Raw genomic sequence first — 20,286 nt, forward strand, 5'->3', positions numbered from 1 at the left:
GGCATAATGACCAGGTGTAATATCTTACAATATCAATATATTCAGATGCATAGATAAATATATAAATGTCTTGATAATAAATAATGGTTATATGCATGTAGTTGACTTTAATGCATTGTCTAAATTAAATTTTCAGGTCTTTTCCCTTTTCTGTTGGCCAATATAGTTGATTGCAGAACCTGCCTTGAAGAAATCTATTTGGTCTTTAGACATGGTGTGTTTCGCCTTAATTGTGAATGAGTTCCCATCTGGCTTGATGATTTTGACGTCAATCTCTCCTCCATTATCACCGTTCCTGGCAATCATATCAGCAAGATTAACTGTTTCTAGTACATCACCAGCTGAAATCTTATCGTAGTCAGCTTCATTTGCAAATGTAAGAGGCAGCATACCTTGCTTCTTCAAGTTAGTCTCGTGAATTCTAGCAAAGGACTTAACTAAAATTATTCTACCGCCTAAAAATCTAGGTGATAGGGCAGCATGCTCTCTAGCTGAACCTTCACCGTAGTTGTCTTCAGCTACAACAGTCCAAGGTCTATTTTCGTTCTTCCACTTCATCATCAAACCTGGGATATCAAATCCTTTTCCGTCCAGGTCGTAGGCCTTGTTCACCTCGCCGGTTTCCTTATTCTGAGCACCAATCAATGTGTTGTAAGAAATGTTTTCCAAGTGACCCTTGTACTTCAACCAAACACCAGCGGCTGAAATGTGATCAGTGGTACATTTCCCTTCCACCTTTAGTAAGACATTGGTTTTCAATTCCTTACCGTCCCAAGCTTTGAATGGTTCTAACAGCTGCAAACGGTCTGAAGTCGGGGATACCTTAATTTCGACAGAAGAATCGGGCTTTGGATCAGGCTTTGGATAGAATTCGTCTCTACCATGTTCAAATCCTTTCGAAGGTAGTTCTTCTCCTCTTGGTGGACTGAATTTGAATAGTTCACCTTTATCGGTTTTGATCGAGTCAGTCAATGGATTGAATTGGGCACTACCGGAGTAGATCATGGAAGTGACAATTTCAGGAGAGGTCAAGAAATTCATTGTGTTTCTATTACCGTCATTTCTTGCCCTGAAGTTTCTGTTAAAAGAGGTGAAAATGGAGTTAATTTCCTGGGACTTTTTTGGAATATCCTGTCTATCCCATTGGCCAATACATGGACCACACGCGTTACCTAGCACTATGGCCCCGTTGTCCTTGAATTTTTTAATTATACCGTCTCTCTCCAGAGTTGCTCTAATTTGTTCGGAACCAGGGGTGACAAAAAATGGAATTTTAGGTTTCAATCCAGCAGCGGAGGCTTGGTTCACCAAATCAATGACACGCGACATGTCCTGGTAAGACGAGTTTGTACAAGACCCAATCAACCCGACCGAGATATTCTGTGGCCAGTTTTCCTTTTTGGAAGTCTCTGCATACTTGGAGATTGGAGTTGACAGATCCGGGGTATAAGGACCGTTGATGTGAGGTTCCAACTCGGAAAGATTGATTTCCAAAACTTTATCGTATTCAGCGCCTTCATCTGGTTTCAAGAAACCGTATTCTCCAAGAGCAACGTCTGCGGCATCCGCGATTTGTTTTCTCCCAGTAGCCTTCAAGTAACGTCTGTGGGCTTCTTGGTAAGGGAATGTAGAGGTAGTAGCACCTACTTCCGCACCCATGTTACAGATTGTAGCCATCCCTGTACAGGACAAAGTTTCGACCCCCTCGCCAAAGTATTCGATGATGTATCCAGTACCACCCCTTACAGTCAATTCACCAGCAATCTTGGTAATGACGTCCTTGGGGGCGGACCAGCCGCTCAGTTTACCTGTCAAACGAACACCCATCACTTTTGGAGCTTTCAATTCCCAAGGTGTCCCCGTTAGGGCATCGACGGCATCAGCACCACCAACACCGATAGCGATGGCACCCAGTCCACCTGCATTTGGAGTGTGCGAGTCCGTGCCGAGCATCATCAGCCCAGGAGCACTGTAGTTTTCCAAGACGATCTGATGAATGATACCGGAACCTGGGCCCCAAAAAGTGATACCATATTTCTCACCACAAGATTCTAGGAAGTCGAAAACTTCCTTGTTTGTTACCAAAGACTGCTTCAAATCGGGAGCCTCACCGTCTTTCCCTACGATCAAATGGTCACAATGGAAAGATGCTGGCACCTCTGTTTGTGCAAGCCCAGTAGTCATAAACTGCAGCATGGCCATTTGAGCAGAGGCATCTTGCATTGCTACTCTGTCCGGGGACAATTTCAAGTACTGCTTACCACGAACATCGCTCAGCGGCACACTACTGGATAATGACTCTTCTGGGTTTGTCAAATGCGAGTAAAGGATCTTCTCCGCTAAGGTCAGCGGAGTGTTACCTGTAATTTCTTTGACTTTTGTTAAGTTGGTTAACAACTTGGTGTATGGGGGCATCCTCGTCTGGAAATCCTTGGAAACATTTGGGATCTTTGAGAAGCTAGCAAGATTTCTCCTAAGCGCTCCTCTTGCAGACAGCATTTTTTCCTAGCTTTGCTTTGCTTTAGTGTGGATGAGTAAGGAAAGCTACACACGAAAGAGATTTAGGCTTGTCAACAAGAAAACTTACGACGTAACAATATATATACACATAGAAGACGTTAATATATCGTACTGAGAGTCAGAAAAACAAGCATAGAAACGGGCTGCTTTACTCATCAAAGTCATCTATTGTCGGGCAAATGTTGTTCGCTCTTTCTCAGTGAAACTTTTCCCTCGGAATTTTCCGAATCGCTCGATTTTTTACGGTGGGAATTTTTATGTAATTTTTTTTCCTGAGGAGTCATATCATATATCCGGTTGAGAAGTTGCCGAAAGAAACGGTGTGGTGCTGGTGGAACGAGAGCCCCGATGGAGGGACAAACCCCGAGACAGTTTCGGCACTTGTAAAGAATCCGCACTCAGAATCCATTCCGGTCCAGTACCCCCCCCCCCCCCCCCCGTACTATGTAGTACTGTAGACACTGAGACCAACCGGTAAGAGCCAAGAAATGCAGTAGAAGAAGCGTAGAATCACAATAAGGTCCTAACATTGTTCCGTAGCGCGAAAAAAGCAGCTAAACGTCTTGTAACTACTGGATCACTGCCCTCCCCCCTCAACACGAGCAGCAGTGTCTTGACACTGTTGTGGTCCCCCCGCGCTGGCTTGGAAGGAACCCATGGGATCATCACCGCACGTCAAGGGCCACAGTAGCCGCCTCTCCGAATCGGGAAAGTGGCCTCGCGCGGAGGAAAAAAAGACAATGCGGGAAGCGGCCCGACGTCGGGTGGGGCCGTGCACTAGCTTTTTTTTCTTTTCTTTTTTTGGTGCTTTTTACCTTTTTCGTTCCATAAAAAAAAATGCAGTCTTGCGAATGTCATCGCTCGAAGAAGGGCTGTACTCTCGATGTGAAAAAAATGCACCATACTATATAAGAAAGGTGTCACTAATTCTGATAGTAAAAGTACATTCTTGGCCTTACCTGTTTCGCTTCGGCTTCTTTTGGTTTCTTTTGTTCAGTTGCACTGTTTTTTTTGGAAGTTGTCAAGTAGAGGCAGGCAGGTATGAGATTTTCCCATTTCCTGAAATACAATGCTGTTCCGGAATGGCAAAATCAGTACATGGACTACAATGCTCTGAAAAATCTGATTTACACTCTGCAGACTGATGAGCTTCACGAGGATGAGCAGCCCGTGGGAAGTTCACTCGAGCAAGCAAAACCGTCGTGGAAGAATAAATTCTCCTTCAGGGGTAAGAAAAACGGGTCCGCAAGCTCTGTACCCAACGCCAATAAGCAGTTTGACTCGTCAAACCGCGAGGATACAGTTTTGGAACAAACTTTCGAGTTGAAAGATTTTGAAGAGATAGACCCGGAGTCACTTGCTGGGCCAGACAAAGGTAAACTCTACCCTCGAAAAATGAATGCCTTCCAAAAAGTGAAGGGTAAGTTTTTTGATTCGTCAAGGCGAAGATCGTCATCTGGTTCCAACTTCTCCAAGAAAACCATGGTCGATATCCAGGAAACGTTCGTTGATGATTTGGTAATTGAAAGATTCAAAGTCGACGATTTTTACAAGAGAACAGAGGCGAAGTTCTACCTTAAATTCGAGAAACTGGTTCAAGATTTGATGAAGGAGGGGTTAATTGCACCCTCCAACGACTTCGCCGCCGCCGCATCCACATCGTACAGTTCCCCAGAAAATGTCGAAAACAATCTAGTGGTAGAGGAGACATTTGAGGACGACGACGATGATGTGATGGAGAATGATGAATTTGCTGATACGCCAGAAAATACAGCGTTACTGCATCATTCTGAGTTCACTGTCAAATCGCAAACGAGATCTTTCTTGAAACAAAACATCATCAACTTGTACATCGATTTGTCGCAACTGAAGGCCTTCATCGAACTTAATAAAATGGGGTTCAGTAAGATCACAAAGAAGGCCGATAAAGTGCTGCATTTGAACATTAAGGCCGAGTTGATCCAAACAGGGGAGTTTTACAAGGAAACTTACATTTTCCAAAAGGACACATCTGTGAACTTGAGTGCTAAACTTACGCAACTGGTTCAGTTTTTCGCCATTATCACCAATAGGTCCGAAGACGTGGCTCTGGCAAAGCAAGATCTGAAGTCAAGTCTGCATGATCACATTGTCTGGGAGAGGAGCAATATCTGGAAGGATATGCAAGGTCTTCTAAGTCAAGACAACCAGCTCGTTACGGACTTGAATGTCAACGATCCAAATATCAGTCTCGAGGGTAAACTACAACTGGAGTACTTCAAATATCCTTTGCCAAAGGAAATTAATCTAAAATGGACCACAATCAGTAGCATTTGGATCCCTAAATTGTTCTTTACCTGGAAGGCTTTCAAAATTGCATTTATCATTATGGCAACCGGTATTCTCTTAGGTGTCAAAACATTCAATGACCCAGCACAACACAGATGTATGGCTTTGGTGGAGTGTGTCGCTTTTTTATGGGCCAGTGAAGCCCTGCCTCTTCATATCACTGCATTTTTGGTTCCGCTACTTGTAGTATTATTCAAAGTTTTGAAGGATGATAAAACGGGTGTTGTCTTACACGCTGCTGCTGCCTCTTCCAAAATCCTGTCTACCATGTGGTCATCTACAATTATCATCCTCTTGGCTGGTTTCACACTTGGTGAAGTATTGGCACAATATAATATCGCAAAAGTGGTGGCCTCGTGGATTCTAGCAGCTGCCGGTACCAGGCCACGGAACGTCCTCTTGGTGGCCATGTCAGTTGTCTTTTTCCTTTCAATGTGGATTTCGAACGTTGCAGCCCCCGTGTTGACGTATTCCTTGTTAAGCCCTGTATTGGACACACTAGAGGCAGACCAACCGTTTGGTAAAGCCCTCGTTTTAGGTGTTGCTATCGCAGCCAATATCGGCGGTATGTCCTCTCCAATCTCTTCCCCACAGAACATTATCTCTATGGCCTACCTAAAACCTTTTGATATCGGGTGGGGCCAATTCTTTGCTATCGCCCTTCCAACCGGTATCATCGCTATGTTATGTTGCTGGGTTCTATTGTTTATGACTTTCAAGATCAACACTACGAAGTTGGAAAAGTTCGTCCCCATCAGGACAAAATTCACTCTGAAGCAATGGTTTATTATCGGTGTTACCATTGCAACAATTATCCTATGGTGTGTGGAGTCTCAAATCGAGAGCGCGTTTGGGTCTTCTGGTATTATTGCAGTGCTTCCAATCTGTATATTTTTTGGTACAGGATTGCTATCAACCCACGATTTTAATACGTTTCCGTGGTCAATCGTTCTATTGGCTATGGGTGGTACTGCGTTGGGTTCAGCTGTTGCCTCCTCGGGTCTGCTATCCACAATTGCTAGGGCTTTACAGAAGAGGATTTTGCATGATACCGCATTGGCTGTTCTTTGTATATTCGGGGCTTTGATGTTAGTTGTCGGTACCTTTGTTTCACACACTGTTTCGGCCATTATTATCATCCCATTGGTCAAAGAGATTGGTGACAAACTCACAGACCCAAAGGCAGCACCATTGTTGGTTTTTGGCTGTGCATTATTGGCTTCCGCTGGTATGGGTCTGGCATCGTCCGGTTTCCCTAATGTCACTGCCATTTCAATGCTTGACAAAAAAGGGAACAGATATTTGAGCATGGGCACTTTCATTTCAAGAGGGGTTCCATGTTCTATCATAGTGTTTGTTTGTGTTATCACAATCGGATACGGTATTACGATATCTGTTGTCAAACCAGTTAGTTGAACAAGATACATCATATTTAATCATAAAAAAATAATTATAAATTACAGCATTACACGAAGAGTAGTTTGGATAGAGCCTCAAATGGGACTAAAGGAGATCTCATTTACAAATAGTTTTTTTCATGGGAAGATCTCTCGTATATATATTCTTGGTCCATTTTGCGCTTCATAATGGGCATGTCCATTTTAAATAAAAAAAATTAGAATTTACCAGTCACGGGATCAAAAAAACTTTGCGAATGTTTGCTACATCTCGTATTAACCAGTGACGTAGCAGATGAAATCGGAAAACGGCCATTGGAAGGACCATCAAGTAGAAAGCTTTTCGTGACAACTGCGTATTCGAGGAAGTATGGAGAAAAGTGACGAGGAGGGGTTGAATTTCAATAATCAAATCCACAACACTACCACCAATGAAAAAGATATAAGTGAACGCGTGGCATCTCCACCTTCGCCGAGTGCTGAAGACTCTAGTCACGAAGATACCAACTCATCAAAACAGGTTGAAGATATACGCACTGATATTGGGAGACAAAGAGAAACAATTGCATTTCTTCTGGAAAACAGCAAGCGGAATGAAAAAGAGGGCAATAAGGTCTACATAATACCGAAATTCTGGTATGATAATTTTTTCAACAACGATATAGATGAGCCCTCAATGCTAGGCCCAATTGACACTCAGTTGATTGTCAAGGACCATGAAAACTTTATCTTGAATAGTTATGATTCATGCCCATATATTTCCATTCCAGAGGAGATATTCAATAGCTTTGTTGAATGGTATGGACTGTCAGAGGGATCGCAACCAGTCTCGACTGTGTTGGTTACAGATTCAACGAATGGTACACTGATAACGGAATACAATAAACCTTGTTTCAAATTACAGTACTTGATCAATCCAGATCAGAAGTCTAGAGTATTCGATAACCATCATCCCGGTCCACTTTATACTTGTGTCTCGGCCTCAAAACTATCCTCAATAGGTGATGCACTGGAGCAAGCTTTAGGTAACTTTTTCAAAATTGAAACACATCTAACTGTTGATAACAGCAAAGTCAACGTCTGGCTGGTAAAGAATTTATCAGAGGAAGAAATAACACTATCTGAGCCGTATCTGATAAACCCTATGCAGTTTTTATTTTATCCAGAAAAAATCAAAGTTACTGATGATATACTTTCAAAGTCGTTAAGAGAATTGGACATTTTGAATGGTATTTTTATTATAGAAACAAAGCGCCGTTCACGGAAAACAAAACAGCATTGGGCGTCAAACTATTTCCATTATAATAAACTTAACAGGTCAACGGGCACCATAGGTTTGTCAAACCTTGGTAATACATGTTATATGAATTCTGGTTTGCAATGTCTGGTGCATATTCCTCAGATCAGGGACTATTTTGTTTATAACGGGTTTGAAAAAGAAATCAACGTAAATAACCCTTTGGGATTTCAGGGCCATATGGCTCGTTCGTTCCATGGGTTGATTCAGAGTTTATTTGGAGACAGTATAGCCCCTTTTCCGTCGTACGTGTCTCCAACGCACTTTAAGTCCACCCTTGTCCACTTTAACTCGATGTTTTCAGGCTTCCAGCAACAAGACTCTCAGGAATTTTTGGCTTTCCTTTTGGATAGTTTGCATGAAGATCTAAATAGAATTGTGGAAAAACCCTATGTGGAAAAACCGTCATTGAAACCAGGTGACGATATAAATGATTTTGATACCATTAAGAAGTTAGCGAATGAAACGTGGAAATCTCATTTAATGAGGAATGACTCCATAATCACAGATATTTTTGTTGGGATGTATAAATCCACGCTAGAATGTCCCGAATGTTCCAATGTTTCAATTACATTTGATCCTTATAACGATTTGACTTTACCGCTCCCAATAAATTCCTCCTGGAATGCCCAGGTTAGAATCTTCCCATCAAAATTGCCTCCGTGCATGATAGAGGTGGAGTTGCCCAAAGCTTCTACATATCAAGACTTGAAAGAGTACGTTGCCAAATGTTTGGGTATGAATGCCCAAAATTTGTATGGCTGCGAGGTGTTCAACCATCAATTTTACAATAACTTTGAGTCTCCTGACTCAACTGCTCAATATCTGCCAATTTACGAATTGATATCTGAATCCGACATTGTCGTATTTTATGAACTGGTTTCAGAACCGGGAGATTTGATTATTCCTGTGCTTAATGCGATATCAAATAAAGAATCTAATAATGACAGTCTTTTTGGTGTTCCATTCTTTATAACAATAAAAGCGGCAGATGTAAATAATATTACTTTGCTCAGGCACAAATTGGAAAAGGAATATATTAATCTCAGTGGTGGATACGTTTCACCTAAATCCACTGAAAACAACGAGATAAAGGATATTGCAGCTTTCCCGCTGTTGCAAGAGAAGTATCCAGATGTTGACTTTAAGGAATATACAGATATTTTACAATATGCCACCCAATATGATGACAGTACGAATCTCCCTGAAAAGCCTTTGTTTGAAATTAGAATTATAGAGACAGAAAGGAGCACTTCGTACATGAAAGAAAACGTTTCGGGAGAGCCAATAGAATTGTGGACGCCAAGGGCCCACTTAAATTTGGCCTTGGCTCAAGATATTACCGATAAGGTAGATGCTGTAGTCAATGATATCTTCAACTACTCCAACATGCTAATTACAAAACAACAGGAAAAGGGGACGGTGCCAAATAATAGCTTGGAACCAATGGATATTGATAGTTGTTCTGTTTTAGAAAACTGTAGCGACAAGTCAGAGAGCTTTACAAACCTAGGATCTATCACAGAAGAAGCTTGTAATGAATTTTTAAACGAAAAAACAGAAAGTGGTGCCTTATCAGACACTACAGTGATTACGCCACAGAGTCTGTTGGTATGTTATTGGTCGAAGGAAGTAGCAGATGAAGTGTTTTCGCATGATAATGTGGTCAATTGGGAGAATCCCGGAAAAATTTCAAATAAAGAACTTGAATCAATTAAACTAGCAGAATCAGCTCACGTGGAACAAGAAACAACGCTGAAAGATTGTTTGAACCTCTTTTCAAAAAAGGAAGTTTTAGGAATGAGCGACTCTTGGTATTGCCCAAATTGTAAGGAACATAGACAAGCTACTAAAAAGATTGAACTTTGGAACACACCAGACGTTTTTCTGATTCATCTTAAGAGATTCGAAAATACCCGATCATTTAGTGATAAGATTGATGCAACAATTCTCTTCCCCATTGAAGATCTCGATATGAGCGAATACTTGGTGTACAAAGATGATCCACGGGGTAGTGTCTATGACTTGATAGCTGTTGACAACCATTACGGTGGTATGGGCGGTGGTCACTATACTGCTTATGTGAAGAATTTGACTGACCAAAATTGGTATTATTTTGATGACTCTAGAGTCTCGAAGACGTCTCCTGAAAAAAGCATTGCCGGTTCGGCCTATCTACTGTTTTATTTGCGTCGTGGAAGCTTAAATAATATTGACAGTAAACGGCTAAAAGATATTATAGATACTTCAAGAAGTGAGCATGAGATCCAGATACAAACGTTGTATACTAAACAGGAGGAGCTTTACGAAGTGAACGAAAGCAGCGGTGCTTCCGAAGATGAACAAGAAGATGAAGAGAACTCAGATACAGCTAAGGAAGACGATGGAAACTCCGACAGCGGAAGTGACGACAATCCTGTTAGTAGTACTGGAACTGAGAGCATGGATGGTTTTTCTCAAGATGAGGTCAGTGTCCCGGTTGAAAACGAAGAAAATATTGCAAAAACAAACACAGAGGATAGGAGTGATACAAATTACTACACAGAAAGCCTCGATGTAGGGCAAACTGATCCGGGGAATGCCTCCGTTAATAGTAGTGACAACGTAGAAAAACGGAAGAAACGATTGTTAAACAAAGTTTATTCTGATAAACTCTTGAATTCATCATCAGAATCCTTGGAACGCTCGGAAAACGGAGACACTGAAAGCGTTGCTTCAATTAGGTCGGGTGGAGAGCGTGTTCCTGTTTTAGACTCCTTGTATGCTTGATTTTCGAGTAGTTTACTGGAATAAGCGGTACTATATAGGGGTATAATGCATTCCGTACGAGTCAAAGGTTAGTTTGACGTCGTTGTATTATAGTATTGTATTTTTTTTGTTCATGCTATATGATAGTATTATATGCGTCTAACTGGCTACTTATTATCGGTTGGTGTTTGAAATTAAAGGTGATCGGGGTTTGAAGACTGCGATACATTGGACGGAGATGAGTTGATTTGAGCTACCAAGATTTCAGACCCTTTTCATACTTTATAACTTTAAATTTCACCAGTATATTTTACAGCAATTCTATTCAAATGATACTTCCATGTTGTTTTACTCTTTGTATTCTCGTCCTGCTGTTTGGTCATTAAGTTCCTGACATTTTTTTCTTTGGGCTCGTTTGATATTTTGGTCTTTAATAAGTTTCTTGTAGTCAACAATGCTTTTGGTACGGTAATAATGGAGAATACAATCTTCAGCACTCCTCATTCCCCCCATCAAAGTTGAAATTTTACCAAATTTTTTGGGGGATATCAAATATGCAGCGACAAATGAATTGTGTTCTTTAGGTGAAAAAGTATCTAGTGTCTAAAATTATTCGAGCGGACCAGGTATTTTTATCGGTCACCAACTTGCAAACATATTTAAGAGCAATTCTATTTCGTTTGATCGTGTTTGGAAGCATACATGGGATGTTTGCAGCCATCATATTATATCTTTAAAGAGGGTCTATTTCTAATAGCACATCTTCCAGTTCTGCATCATCCACGTAGTCTGCGCGAGAGATTTTTGTCGGAGAAGGCAAAGACCTCGAGTTGTTTATTTTAGTATCACGCAATATAGCCGCTCGGGGTTTGTAAATACGATGCCGGATCTTCTCGCTTATTTTATCATTTCTCTCACACATTTGAAACCATTTTGATCGCGCTCCCTCTGTTTCTTTTTCTCTTTGTTGAAGCTTGACGAGAAAGTCCTTTTGCAATAGTTTTAGAATCATGCTTACCTTTAAAACATCGTTTTGGCGAGTCGTTCCACGAGCGTTGCACTTGAAGAATGGATAATCCTTTAAGCGTTTTATTGTTTTTTTACGTGGGTACTTTGGTCGGACAACTTGATTGGTTTTCATCATGGCCTTCAATTCCATCAGTTTTGTTTCAACTCTTCCAAGTGGAAAAATACAAGTTGTTGGTGGGAAACAGGTCGCTTCAAAACCAACAATACGAGGTGCAGCCAATAACTTTTTAATGTTAGTTCTCAGTAATGATGGATCACTAACATATTCGTAATTTGTTTTCAAAGATGTAGCGTTCCGATCATCAATGTGTGTGTGAGGCTGCACATCTAAAATATAATCATCGGTTATGCTAAGTAAATGTGCTTCTGATGATGATGAGGATGATGATGCAATACTAACATTGGAAGTATGTTTGCTACACGTGTCTTCCGTACTGTTCAATTCACGGGGTAAGAAATTGGTAGTATCTAACTCACGTTGACTTTTTGTTTCTTTTACCGAGTATATCAGGCTTGATGGCGCGTTGAGTTGTCGCTTTGACGAACGTTCGTGATTTCTTTTCATCTGCAACAATTTGTGAGCTGTTGATTTTACATGGGGAGGGCAATTCTCATTTCTTTTGAACTTGTTAAACTTTTTATTATAGCATTTATCGTCTTGTAATAGATATGGAACCCTCGTTCTGTTATAATCTGGTCTGGATAAAAGTGTCGGATTTTCAGAGTAATAGAAAGACATGTTGGATCTCCCTTTGTGACTACCCTTATGCAAAAATCTAGAATGTTCAAGTAGGCAATTAGAATGATATCTGCTTAATTCTTTCAATTGGGTAGAGTGGAATTGAGATGGCGTAAAAGACTGACTAGTCGGTCCATTGGAATAGGTTCCCTTATTTCTGCAGGTCGATTTATTCGGTGAATTTGGGGCGCTTTTATCCCATGAATTTATGTGTCGTTGTACGCCATTGTATATCTCACTGCTGTTACAATCATAACACCTTGGATTACAATAGCATGTATTTCTTTGGAACCTGTAATGCGCCTTTTGTGGCCTCCTTTGGGAGCCTGCGGACATTGATCCTTGAAAAAGGTGGAGGTAACACCCTTATCGCAAAGATATCACAATCTGCAACCCTTTAGCCACGCAGTTGTCTATACTGAGTGCTATCGGTGGATGTGAGAATGCTGTATAAGTGTTATATAGTAGGGCTTAAAGTGGATTCACAAATTGTATTTTATTCGTATTCAGTGATAAGCAAATTGATGGCAGGTTCCCACAACTCGGACTCAGTTATCAAATCGCGGCGGTAACGCGTCCTTTCTGTCAGACTTTTTATAACAGGGTCTCTCAAGATCATCTCCCGAATATATATACCCAGTTTAAACTTGGTGCTGTAAATGCAACATATACACTTGAGGGGGATAAACTACAACAAAAAACAGAAAGTTTGCTTTAGTACTTTCATGACACCGGCATCTAACGCATCCTTCCTACTTTTCCGAGTGGCTAATCAACTGACAACCTCATCAATCCAATGGGTACACGTAAGACCTGAGTCCTGCTGTGCTGCGCTGTGACTCTCGTATCAGGCAATTCCTGAAGTAGAAATTACCCTTTACGGAAATTGCATGGCTGGTGCACCAATATCTTTTCCTAATCAGGTATTGCTATTAGCGGTCTCTTTCGGGAAACGCGTTTGGTGAAATTACGTGGAAAGTAAAAGCTGTTGCGCGATGGTGTTCTCCCGTCTCTGGATGGCGATGAATAGGTATATATATATATATGTGTGTGTGTGTGTATGTGCTAAAGCTCAGGTGGTACTGTTACCTGTAAGCCTTTGAACTCTGACACTTGGTAAACCAAAAGTCCGCATATTGATTCAAGAGATCTTACAATTATGATCCTACCGTCAGAAAGAGTTTTGAGACCCCGGAGCTCTGCCCACAAAAATATAAATCCAGTCCATGACAATAACTCGGGATATGTCAAACGAGGAAACGACAATCGCTCCACGCAGATGTCATCTCCACCCTCTACCCCTCACAAGCAAATAAAGCGCGATAGTGCCAGTGCAAATGGACTCCTCACACCTCCAATTTCGGCGCTGAAGAAGCGGAGGCTGTTTGCCGAAGACACTTCTAGTTTATCTTTGGAATCGCCCACCAAAAAACGTGTTCAAGTTCCTCAGTTACCGATAACCCCAAGGAAGGAGCTAAATTCAGTGGCTCCGTCTCCTCAAAAACTAGTATTCGGTAAAGATTCTGTATACTCCAAAACAAAAGCCCTTTTGCAAAGATCGGCCGGTATATTTGCCGAAGAAGAGTCTGGGTGTCTTCCTACAAGGAGGGCGCAATACGACGATATTGTGAAATTTATTGATAGCAACGTTTCAGCTCACACTAGTAGCTCACTCTACATCACTGGGCCACCAGGGACTGGAAAGACAGCACAGGTAGACTCAGTAATAAAAAACTGTTTTTTACCCGTTGTTCTACCCTCGTTTAAAAACAAGTGTAAAGAGTTCAAAGTTAATCGTTTGAACCCTAGTTTGAAAAATCAATCGTACTTCCAGCTGTCGAATGGAAGAGTAGAAAATGTAGCTATAACAACGATAAATTGTATTGCTTTGAGTCATCCCAGTGTTATCTTCCATAAGATATTTGACTCTTTTTGCAGTAATGCGAATACCAACCTGGATCATAACACCTCGGTAAAAACCGTGGCAGATCTTCAAGAGTTTATGGAGACTCATTCACCTCAAACAACTTTCATAGTGGTGTTGGATGAGTTGGACAAACTTTTGGGGGGAGGCACCGCAGATACGCAAGTCACCAAGATTATCTTTGAATTGTTCTTATTAGCGCGGTTACCTACTGTTAATTTCCTGATGATTGGGATTGCTAACAGTTTAGATCTGAAGGAGAGGTTCCTTACCCGCTTGAATTTGAGACAGGACCTGCTGCCAAAGACAATTCTTTTCGACCCATACAGTGCGGAGGAGATGTTCCAAATCGTGATGCATCGTTTGAGTCTGCTAGATGAGGCAAAATCCGTTTTCAACCCAATTGCCATCAAATTTGCCGCAAAAAAATGTTCTGGTAACACAGGTGATGTAAGAAAGGTATTTGACGTGTTGAGGTCAAGCATAGAGATTGTTGAACTTGAATCAGTGAAAAAAATGAAAATGGAGCAAACAGAACAGTTCCAACCCATTAGAGTCGGGATGCCACATGTGGCAAAAGTGTTTGCCCAAATCACTAGTTCCGCTTCTACGAAATCTATCATCAACAAGTTGAACTTGCAACAAAAAATTATCTTGTGCACATTGGTACATCGAGAGAACACGGATGTTTTTCAAAGTTACTGTTCGATAGATGATGCATATGATTACTACTGTAAATTTGTGGCCAAAAGAGACGCTCTGAAACCATTGAAGCGTAATGAGTTCTACGAGATATCGAACGCCTTAGAAACGTGCGGGGTGGTGACAGTATCCCAAGGTAAGGTACCGGGGAAGACCAAGCAAGTGGTAAAGATGATCAAGACGAACATTGATGAAAAAGAATTTGAAGAAGAAGTTGGAAAGATGGAGATTTTAAAAAGATTCCTGTAACACGCGCTATATATACAGCCGCTTCTGTTGCATCATGTAGTTAGAGAAGTGATTCACATTTCTACTACCATAATTTTTATAGACCATGTAATATTCATACAATCAAAACCATATTCGCATTTAAATGCAACCTTTCTTAAAGAGTCTCAGAACGCGTCAAATATATTTAGGTGATGATGACAATTTTTTTTGAAGTATCTCGCCTGAGATCTTTTATTTCGCAACTTTGAAGGTTGTGAAAAATATTTGTTGTATTTTTTTTTTCGGTTCGATATGTCAAGACATTTCTGTAACAACCTTAAGTTGCAATTGCAGAGATCTTAGCTGAATGCCCCAGTCATCCAATTTAAAAATTTAAAGCGCTACCTAAAATGTTGACTCGGCTGCGTCCATATCTGCATATCGTGATATTGTGCCTTATTTGGTATATTATCTCGTCATTGGGCTCACAGGTGACCAAACAAATATTGACGGTCAGTGCATTGCCTCTCTTCCTCGGAGAGTTCCAATTCATATACACAGCATTACTGGCTGCCGCCTCATGCTGTTTGGCTTATTCATATCCGTACTTCTACGATATGTTTCCTGCTGGAACTTTCCCGGAGTATTCCTGTAAGCAGATAACAACGCGACGGGGAGCATCGGTTATAACAAGACCATCGGCGCATATCGTCCAGACCGTATTACCGCTAGGTGTATTTCAATTTGTTGGGAAATATTTTGGTCACACAGCAACGTCGTTAGTCCCTGTCTCTACAGTGGCCAGCATCAAAACTGTATCTCCTGTTTTCATTCTCTTGATTCAAAAAATACTTAGGATTGAAACATTAAGGTTCGATATTATCCTGTGTTTCAGCTTATCGTGTTTGGTGTCTGGTGTTTGGATTATAGTTGCTGAGGACAGTAAACACTACGAAAGTAAAGGAAAGTCTTCTAATTACTCCTCATGGGGTGTTCTTTGTGCGATTATTTCTATGTTCATATTTGTTGGACAAAACATATACGGGAAGAAGGTATTTACTTTCAAAAGCAAAGTGACCAAGTTGAAAAACGAGCCCGAGAGAGAAGATTCGCCATTGCCCATTTATTCTGAATTAAAGCCAAGGGGAGAAGAAATTGGGAAGATCAAGTATGATAAGATGACTCTGATGATTTACATCTCGTCCGTCGGCTTTTTATTATCCTTTGGCTGGTTTATGACTCTAGAGTTCCCAATTGTCTGGGGATATCTGATGCGAGGGAAACCGTCGCCCCTAATTCAAGTCTTCCCTTGGAAATTGTATCTGTTAAACGGTACCTTGCATTTCCTCCAGGCTATGATCGCATATCATCTGCTCGGCGAGGTTTCTACTTTGACATACTCGATTGCAAACCTGATGAAGAGAATAGCGATTATCTCTGTCAGTTGGTTGTTTGTTGGTCGCCCAATCACATTTTTTCAAGTATTTGGGTTACTGATGAATACATTAGGACTATTCTTATATGAAAAATGTAGTAGTGACAGGAAGAAAACTAAATTACGTCCCGACTAAAGTAATGTAGATAATTGATATACATGTAGTAATGATTTTTTTATTATGTTATGTTCTGGCGTTTCGCAGCCTGCTCTAATGTTCTACTTTACCTTGTTCCTTGATTTGGTATTTTTCCTTCGTTTTTCTTTGAGCTTCCTCCTTCATTGCTTTAACGGTCTCTGGGTCGAAGTTTTCAACGTACATGGGGAAAAGCATTATACCTAAAACAATAAACACCAATGCAAGTTTCCAGGGAGAGTGTATAATGTTAGCAATAAATCCTGTTTGGAAAATCCCGTCGTTCCTTAGTTGCAAATATTGTCTCACGGGAGCCTTTTTGATGTACGTGAATCTAATATACGGGTCGACTTCGCAGGGTTCCAGTGGCTCCGGATGTGTTGTATTTGGGCTGGGATAATATTCACGACCGAAATAATTCTGATATGCCTTTGTTGATACGGTCCCATTCTCCATGTTGGTGAATTCGAGAAGAACCCTGTTGGGTTTTAAGTTGAAATCTTTCGAAACAGGGGAGATAACATATCTTGTAGTTGCATTAACGCCACTGTTCAAGGGCAAATTTGTGAATTCAAAATCGCCATCAATGTTTTTCACGTGGCTTACCGCATGGTAAGGAATTTCAGAATCGAACTCCCCAAATTGCTGTATCTTAAAATATGTTCTCGTTACCTTATAGTTTGATATATCAGCAATCCCGACATCTAACCGGCCCTTGATCGAAGCAGCAATAGCTGTTCCAATGTAAAGTTGAAACCAGAGGAGTACAGGCAATAGCATGTCAAATTGAGCTTGTTATGTACGAAGAAGTTTCGATTCGATGCGTTTCTCTACGGGTAGACCTAGAGAGCAAGTGTGCCCTCTTCAATAATGCAGGATATTTTCACTATATGGAAAGAAAATGTACGCTGCTTGATGCTGGGTAACCCCTCTACAGATATATAAAAGAGACTTTTTGGACGTCTGTGAAAAACGTTGTTTCTCCTCTTGTAAGTTTTGGCGAATCTTTTGGGAAAGACTCCATTACATTTACATTTTATAAGAACGGGTATTATTGTAGTGGAATTGTGCCGTTATGGTTTGTGTACCTTGTGTACTTAGGTCATGACAATTTAAAACACCTAGACAATATCTTCTCTACAACCCAGTTCGAGATCATGTTACTGCCAGGAATTTCGTATTCTTGGCAGTAACGGACTCTTTAAGCAACATGGGAACATTTTCAACTCTCTGTTGCTCCAGACGGGTCAAACATCTTAATAGTGTTCAACGCTTGACATTTTGTATTAGTAGCCATAAAAATATCTGAAGTACGAGTGAGTATGAGTACACGGTCCGTCTTGAAACACCCATACATACAAAATAGCAGTCACAGATATATTTTTCCATATGTTATTTAATTATTTTTTTTTGAACGTATTCTTTCTTCTTTCGGAAATAGATATTTTCAGCACGCAAACTTTCTCCTCGAAGCTACGGAAAATAGTATATTTCACTGAACCGTAAAGATATTTCTCACAAACTTGGAAACAGTTGGTATATTCAAATTCAGACTTTACAGGAAACCAAACAAAAACAGAATGGCTAGCGGTATGTAAAGGGGTGATGTCCTGTTAAAACCAATTAGTTATTCTTTTGGACGTTTGAGAAGTTTAGATTTGTTCATTTTTTGCATTGTCGAAGATGCCGATGAGCGATGTTCAGTTGTAAAGGTAAGAGTTGTGTTACTTTTGCGGAAACACTAGAGCAGATTTATTCTTCATCATTCGGACATAACAAATTATCTACTGATAATGATGGAATAGCATTAACCAAATGGAAGTGACACAAATACTAACAAATTTTTGTATGCAAAATCTATAACGATTTTGTTAACCACTTATTTTTACAGTTGTTCAGTCTCGTGACAACTCCCAAGTCTTTGGTGTTGCTAGAATCTTTGCTTCTTTCAACGATACCTTCGTTCATGTTACCGACTTGTCTGGTAAGGAAACCATTTCCAGAGTTACTGGTGGTATGAAGGTCAAGGCTGACAGAGATGAATCCTCTCCATACGCCGCTATGTTGGCTGCCCAGGATGTCGCTGCCAGATGTAAGGAAGTCGGTATTACCGCCGTCCACGTCAAAATCAGAGCTACTGGTGGTACCAGAACCAAGACCCCAGGTCCAGGTGGTCAAGCTGCTTTGAGAGCTTTGGCTAGATCCGGTTTGAGAATTGGCCGTATCGAAGATGTTACCCCAGTCCCATCTGACTCCACCAGAAAGAAGGGTGGTAGAAGAGGTAGAAGACTATGATTTACTCCGAATATATTACATATGTATATCTACTGTATCTGTTAGTCTTGTTTACTTATCTATAAAACTCAAAATATTAATTAGCATTTAATTATTTTTTGTCATAAGGCTCTGCCAATAGTAGTTGATTTATTGATGTCAATCTTTATGCTACTAATGTTCATGATATTGTCATGAATACAAAAGGCGTGACTATTTTTCATTAGTGATAATGATGAGGTTATTAATTTACTAAAACGAGGTCTAGAAATACAAATTTATATGTAGATGTGATGGTCAAAAACAGCTTAGTAAACGAAACCTAGAATCTTACCAGAAACGTGCTTTCTTCTGGCTTCTTCGTGGTCCATGATACCAGCAGAGGTGGTCAAGATAATGTAACCGAATTGTCTGGCTGGCAACAAGTTGTCAGTCCACTTTTCGATTTCACCAATCTTAACGTTGAATCTTGGAGAGATAACACCACACTTGTTCAATCTACCGGTCAATTGGACAACAATCTTACCGGATCTGTGGTCATCAATGTATTCGAATTCACCAATGTAACCGTGCTTTTGCATAACTTGCAAAAACTTGATGATGACCTTGGAAGATGGTCTAATCAAAACTTGACGCTTACCGGTCTTTTCGGCGGTGTTGATAGCGTTCAAAGCATCAGCTAAAACAGAGGTTCTGGTCATTGTGGTTGGTCTGTAGTGTTATGTCTTTTTGAAGGCTCGAAACCAAACCTAAGCCTAATACTATAATAGAAAAGGTGCCATATACTTCACCAGTATTAAGATACCGAACGTTTCCAGAGTTGATAGTAGGTTTACAGTTTCGGCAAGAATTCCAACCGGCTGTATTTGCGTCTAACACGGAAAACGACCCGCCTAGCTGGGTGGAGGATCAAAGATAGTCTTGGCTGAAAAGCTATTCTCCGGGCGGACCTCCTGTCTAGAGCTTCTTTCTGTATTTGGGCTGAATAGTATTTTTAAATTTCTTAAAGAATCATTTTGTTTTTCAAGAAAATGTTAGTATGATATGTATGGATGTTTGTTAAAAATGAAAATTTAAGCAGTCACAAGTTTTTTATTGAAATTCTTGGTATTTTTCCGTTTTAAGCTTAAAAGTGTTCACCAGAACTTTCTCTCTCTTCAAGGCGATAAAGAAGTAATCAAGATAAATTGATATGGCGGTATGTACCCTACCAACAGGAATAATTAACTAGAAGTTTGGTTTAACAACTGATGTGGATTGCTTTGCCCACTTTTTTAGTGATCCTGGATGAAGGGACCACTGATATTTTTTTAAGAGATGCTATTGTTTTACGGCGGGAACCATACTACCGAATGATTGATACAGGATAGGTACCATCTGATGCTTTTCCAAGCGATAGGTTAGCAACTTCTTGATATTAATGTAAATGTGACTGGAATACTAACATGGACAATTTTACTTCCATTCCTTTAGGCTCAAAAATCCTTCAAGATCAAGCAAAGATTGGCTAAGGCCAAGAAGCAAAACAGACCATTGCCGCAATGGGT

General features: G+C 40.5%; 9 protein-coding genes across 9 annotated transcripts; 5 read left to right on the forward strand and 4 right to left on the reverse strand.

The window, feature by feature from the left end:
- Window positions 1-132: 132 nt before the first annotated feature.
- On the reverse strand, window positions 133-2,499 carry ACO2 (aconitate hydratase ACO2; the record flags this gene model as incomplete). Its single annotated transcript, XM_022606926.1, has 1 exon — window positions 133-2,499. The coding sequence occupies one exon, from the start codon at window positions 2,497-2,499 to the stop codon at window positions 133-135; it is 2,367 nt and encodes a 788-aa protein (XP_022463573.1).
- A 1,062-nt stretch (window positions 2,500-3,561) lies between these two features.
- PHO90 (SPX domain-containing inorganic phosphate transporter) lies at window positions 3,562-6,264 on the forward strand (the record flags this gene model as incomplete). Its single annotated transcript, XM_022606927.1, has 1 exon — window positions 3,562-6,264. One exon carries the CDS (start codon window positions 3,562-3,564, stop codon window positions 6,262-6,264), a length of 2,703 nt encoding a protein of 900 aa, XP_022463574.1.
- Window positions 6,265-6,615: 351 nt separating this feature from the next.
- On the forward strand, window positions 6,616-10,311 carry UBP12 (putative ubiquitin-specific protease UBP12; the record flags this gene model as incomplete). Its single annotated transcript, XM_022606928.1, has 1 exon — window positions 6,616-10,311. The coding sequence occupies one exon, from the start codon at window positions 6,616-6,618 to the stop codon at window positions 10,309-10,311; it is 3,696 nt and encodes a 1,231-aa protein (XP_022463575.1).
- Window positions 10,312-11,023: 712 nt separating this feature from the next.
- Window positions 11,024-12,394, reverse strand: KNAG0C02190 (uncharacterized protein; the record flags this gene model as incomplete). The annotated part of the gene is made up of 1 exon (XM_022606929.1): window positions 11,024-12,394. One exon carries the CDS (start codon window positions 12,392-12,394, stop codon window positions 11,024-11,026), a length of 1,371 nt encoding a protein of 456 aa, XP_022463576.1.
- A 943-nt stretch (window positions 12,395-13,337) lies between these two features.
- On the forward strand, window positions 13,338-14,933 carry CDC6 (AAA family ATPase CDC6; the record flags this gene model as incomplete). The annotated part of the gene is made up of 1 exon (XM_022606931.1): window positions 13,338-14,933. One exon carries the CDS (start codon window positions 13,338-13,340, stop codon window positions 14,931-14,933), a length of 1,596 nt encoding a protein of 531 aa, XP_022463577.1.
- Window positions 14,934-15,304: 371 nt separating this feature from the next.
- Window positions 15,305-16,465, forward strand: KNAG0C02210 (uncharacterized protein; the record flags this gene model as incomplete). The annotated part of the gene is made up of 1 exon (XM_022606932.1): window positions 15,305-16,465. One exon carries the CDS (start codon window positions 15,305-15,307, stop codon window positions 16,463-16,465), a length of 1,161 nt encoding a protein of 386 aa, XP_022463578.1.
- Window positions 16,466-16,540: 75 nt separating this feature from the next.
- SOP4 (Sop4p) lies at window positions 16,541-17,245 on the reverse strand (the record flags this gene model as incomplete). Its single annotated transcript, XM_022606933.1, has 1 exon — window positions 16,541-17,245. One exon carries the CDS (start codon window positions 17,243-17,245, stop codon window positions 16,541-16,543), a length of 705 nt encoding a protein of 234 aa, XP_022463579.1.
- An 800-nt stretch (window positions 17,246-18,045) lies between these two features.
- RPS14B (40S ribosomal protein uS11) lies at window positions 18,046-18,760 on the forward strand (the record flags this gene model as incomplete). Its single annotated transcript, XM_022606934.1, has 2 exons — window positions 18,046-18,055; window positions 18,357-18,760. The coding sequence occupies 2 exons, from the start codon at window positions 18,046-18,048 to the stop codon at window positions 18,758-18,760; spliced, it is 414 nt and encodes a 137-aa protein (XP_022463580.1).
- Window positions 18,761-19,047: 287 nt separating this feature from the next.
- RPS22A (40S ribosomal protein uS8) lies at window positions 19,048-19,440 on the reverse strand (the record flags this gene model as incomplete). The annotated part of the gene is made up of 1 exon (XM_022606935.1): window positions 19,048-19,440. The coding sequence occupies one exon, from the start codon at window positions 19,438-19,440 to the stop codon at window positions 19,048-19,050; it is 393 nt and encodes a 130-aa protein (XP_022463581.1).
- Between the last annotated feature and the right edge of the window lie 846 nt (window positions 19,441-20,286).

The sequence above is a fragment of the Huiozyma naganishii genome, chromosome 3 (assembly GCF_000348985.1).
Source record: "Huiozyma naganishii CBS 8797 chromosome 3, complete genome".
Classification (NCBI taxonomy): Eukaryota; Fungi; Ascomycota; class Saccharomycetes; order Saccharomycetales; family Saccharomycetaceae; genus Huiozyma; species Huiozyma naganishii.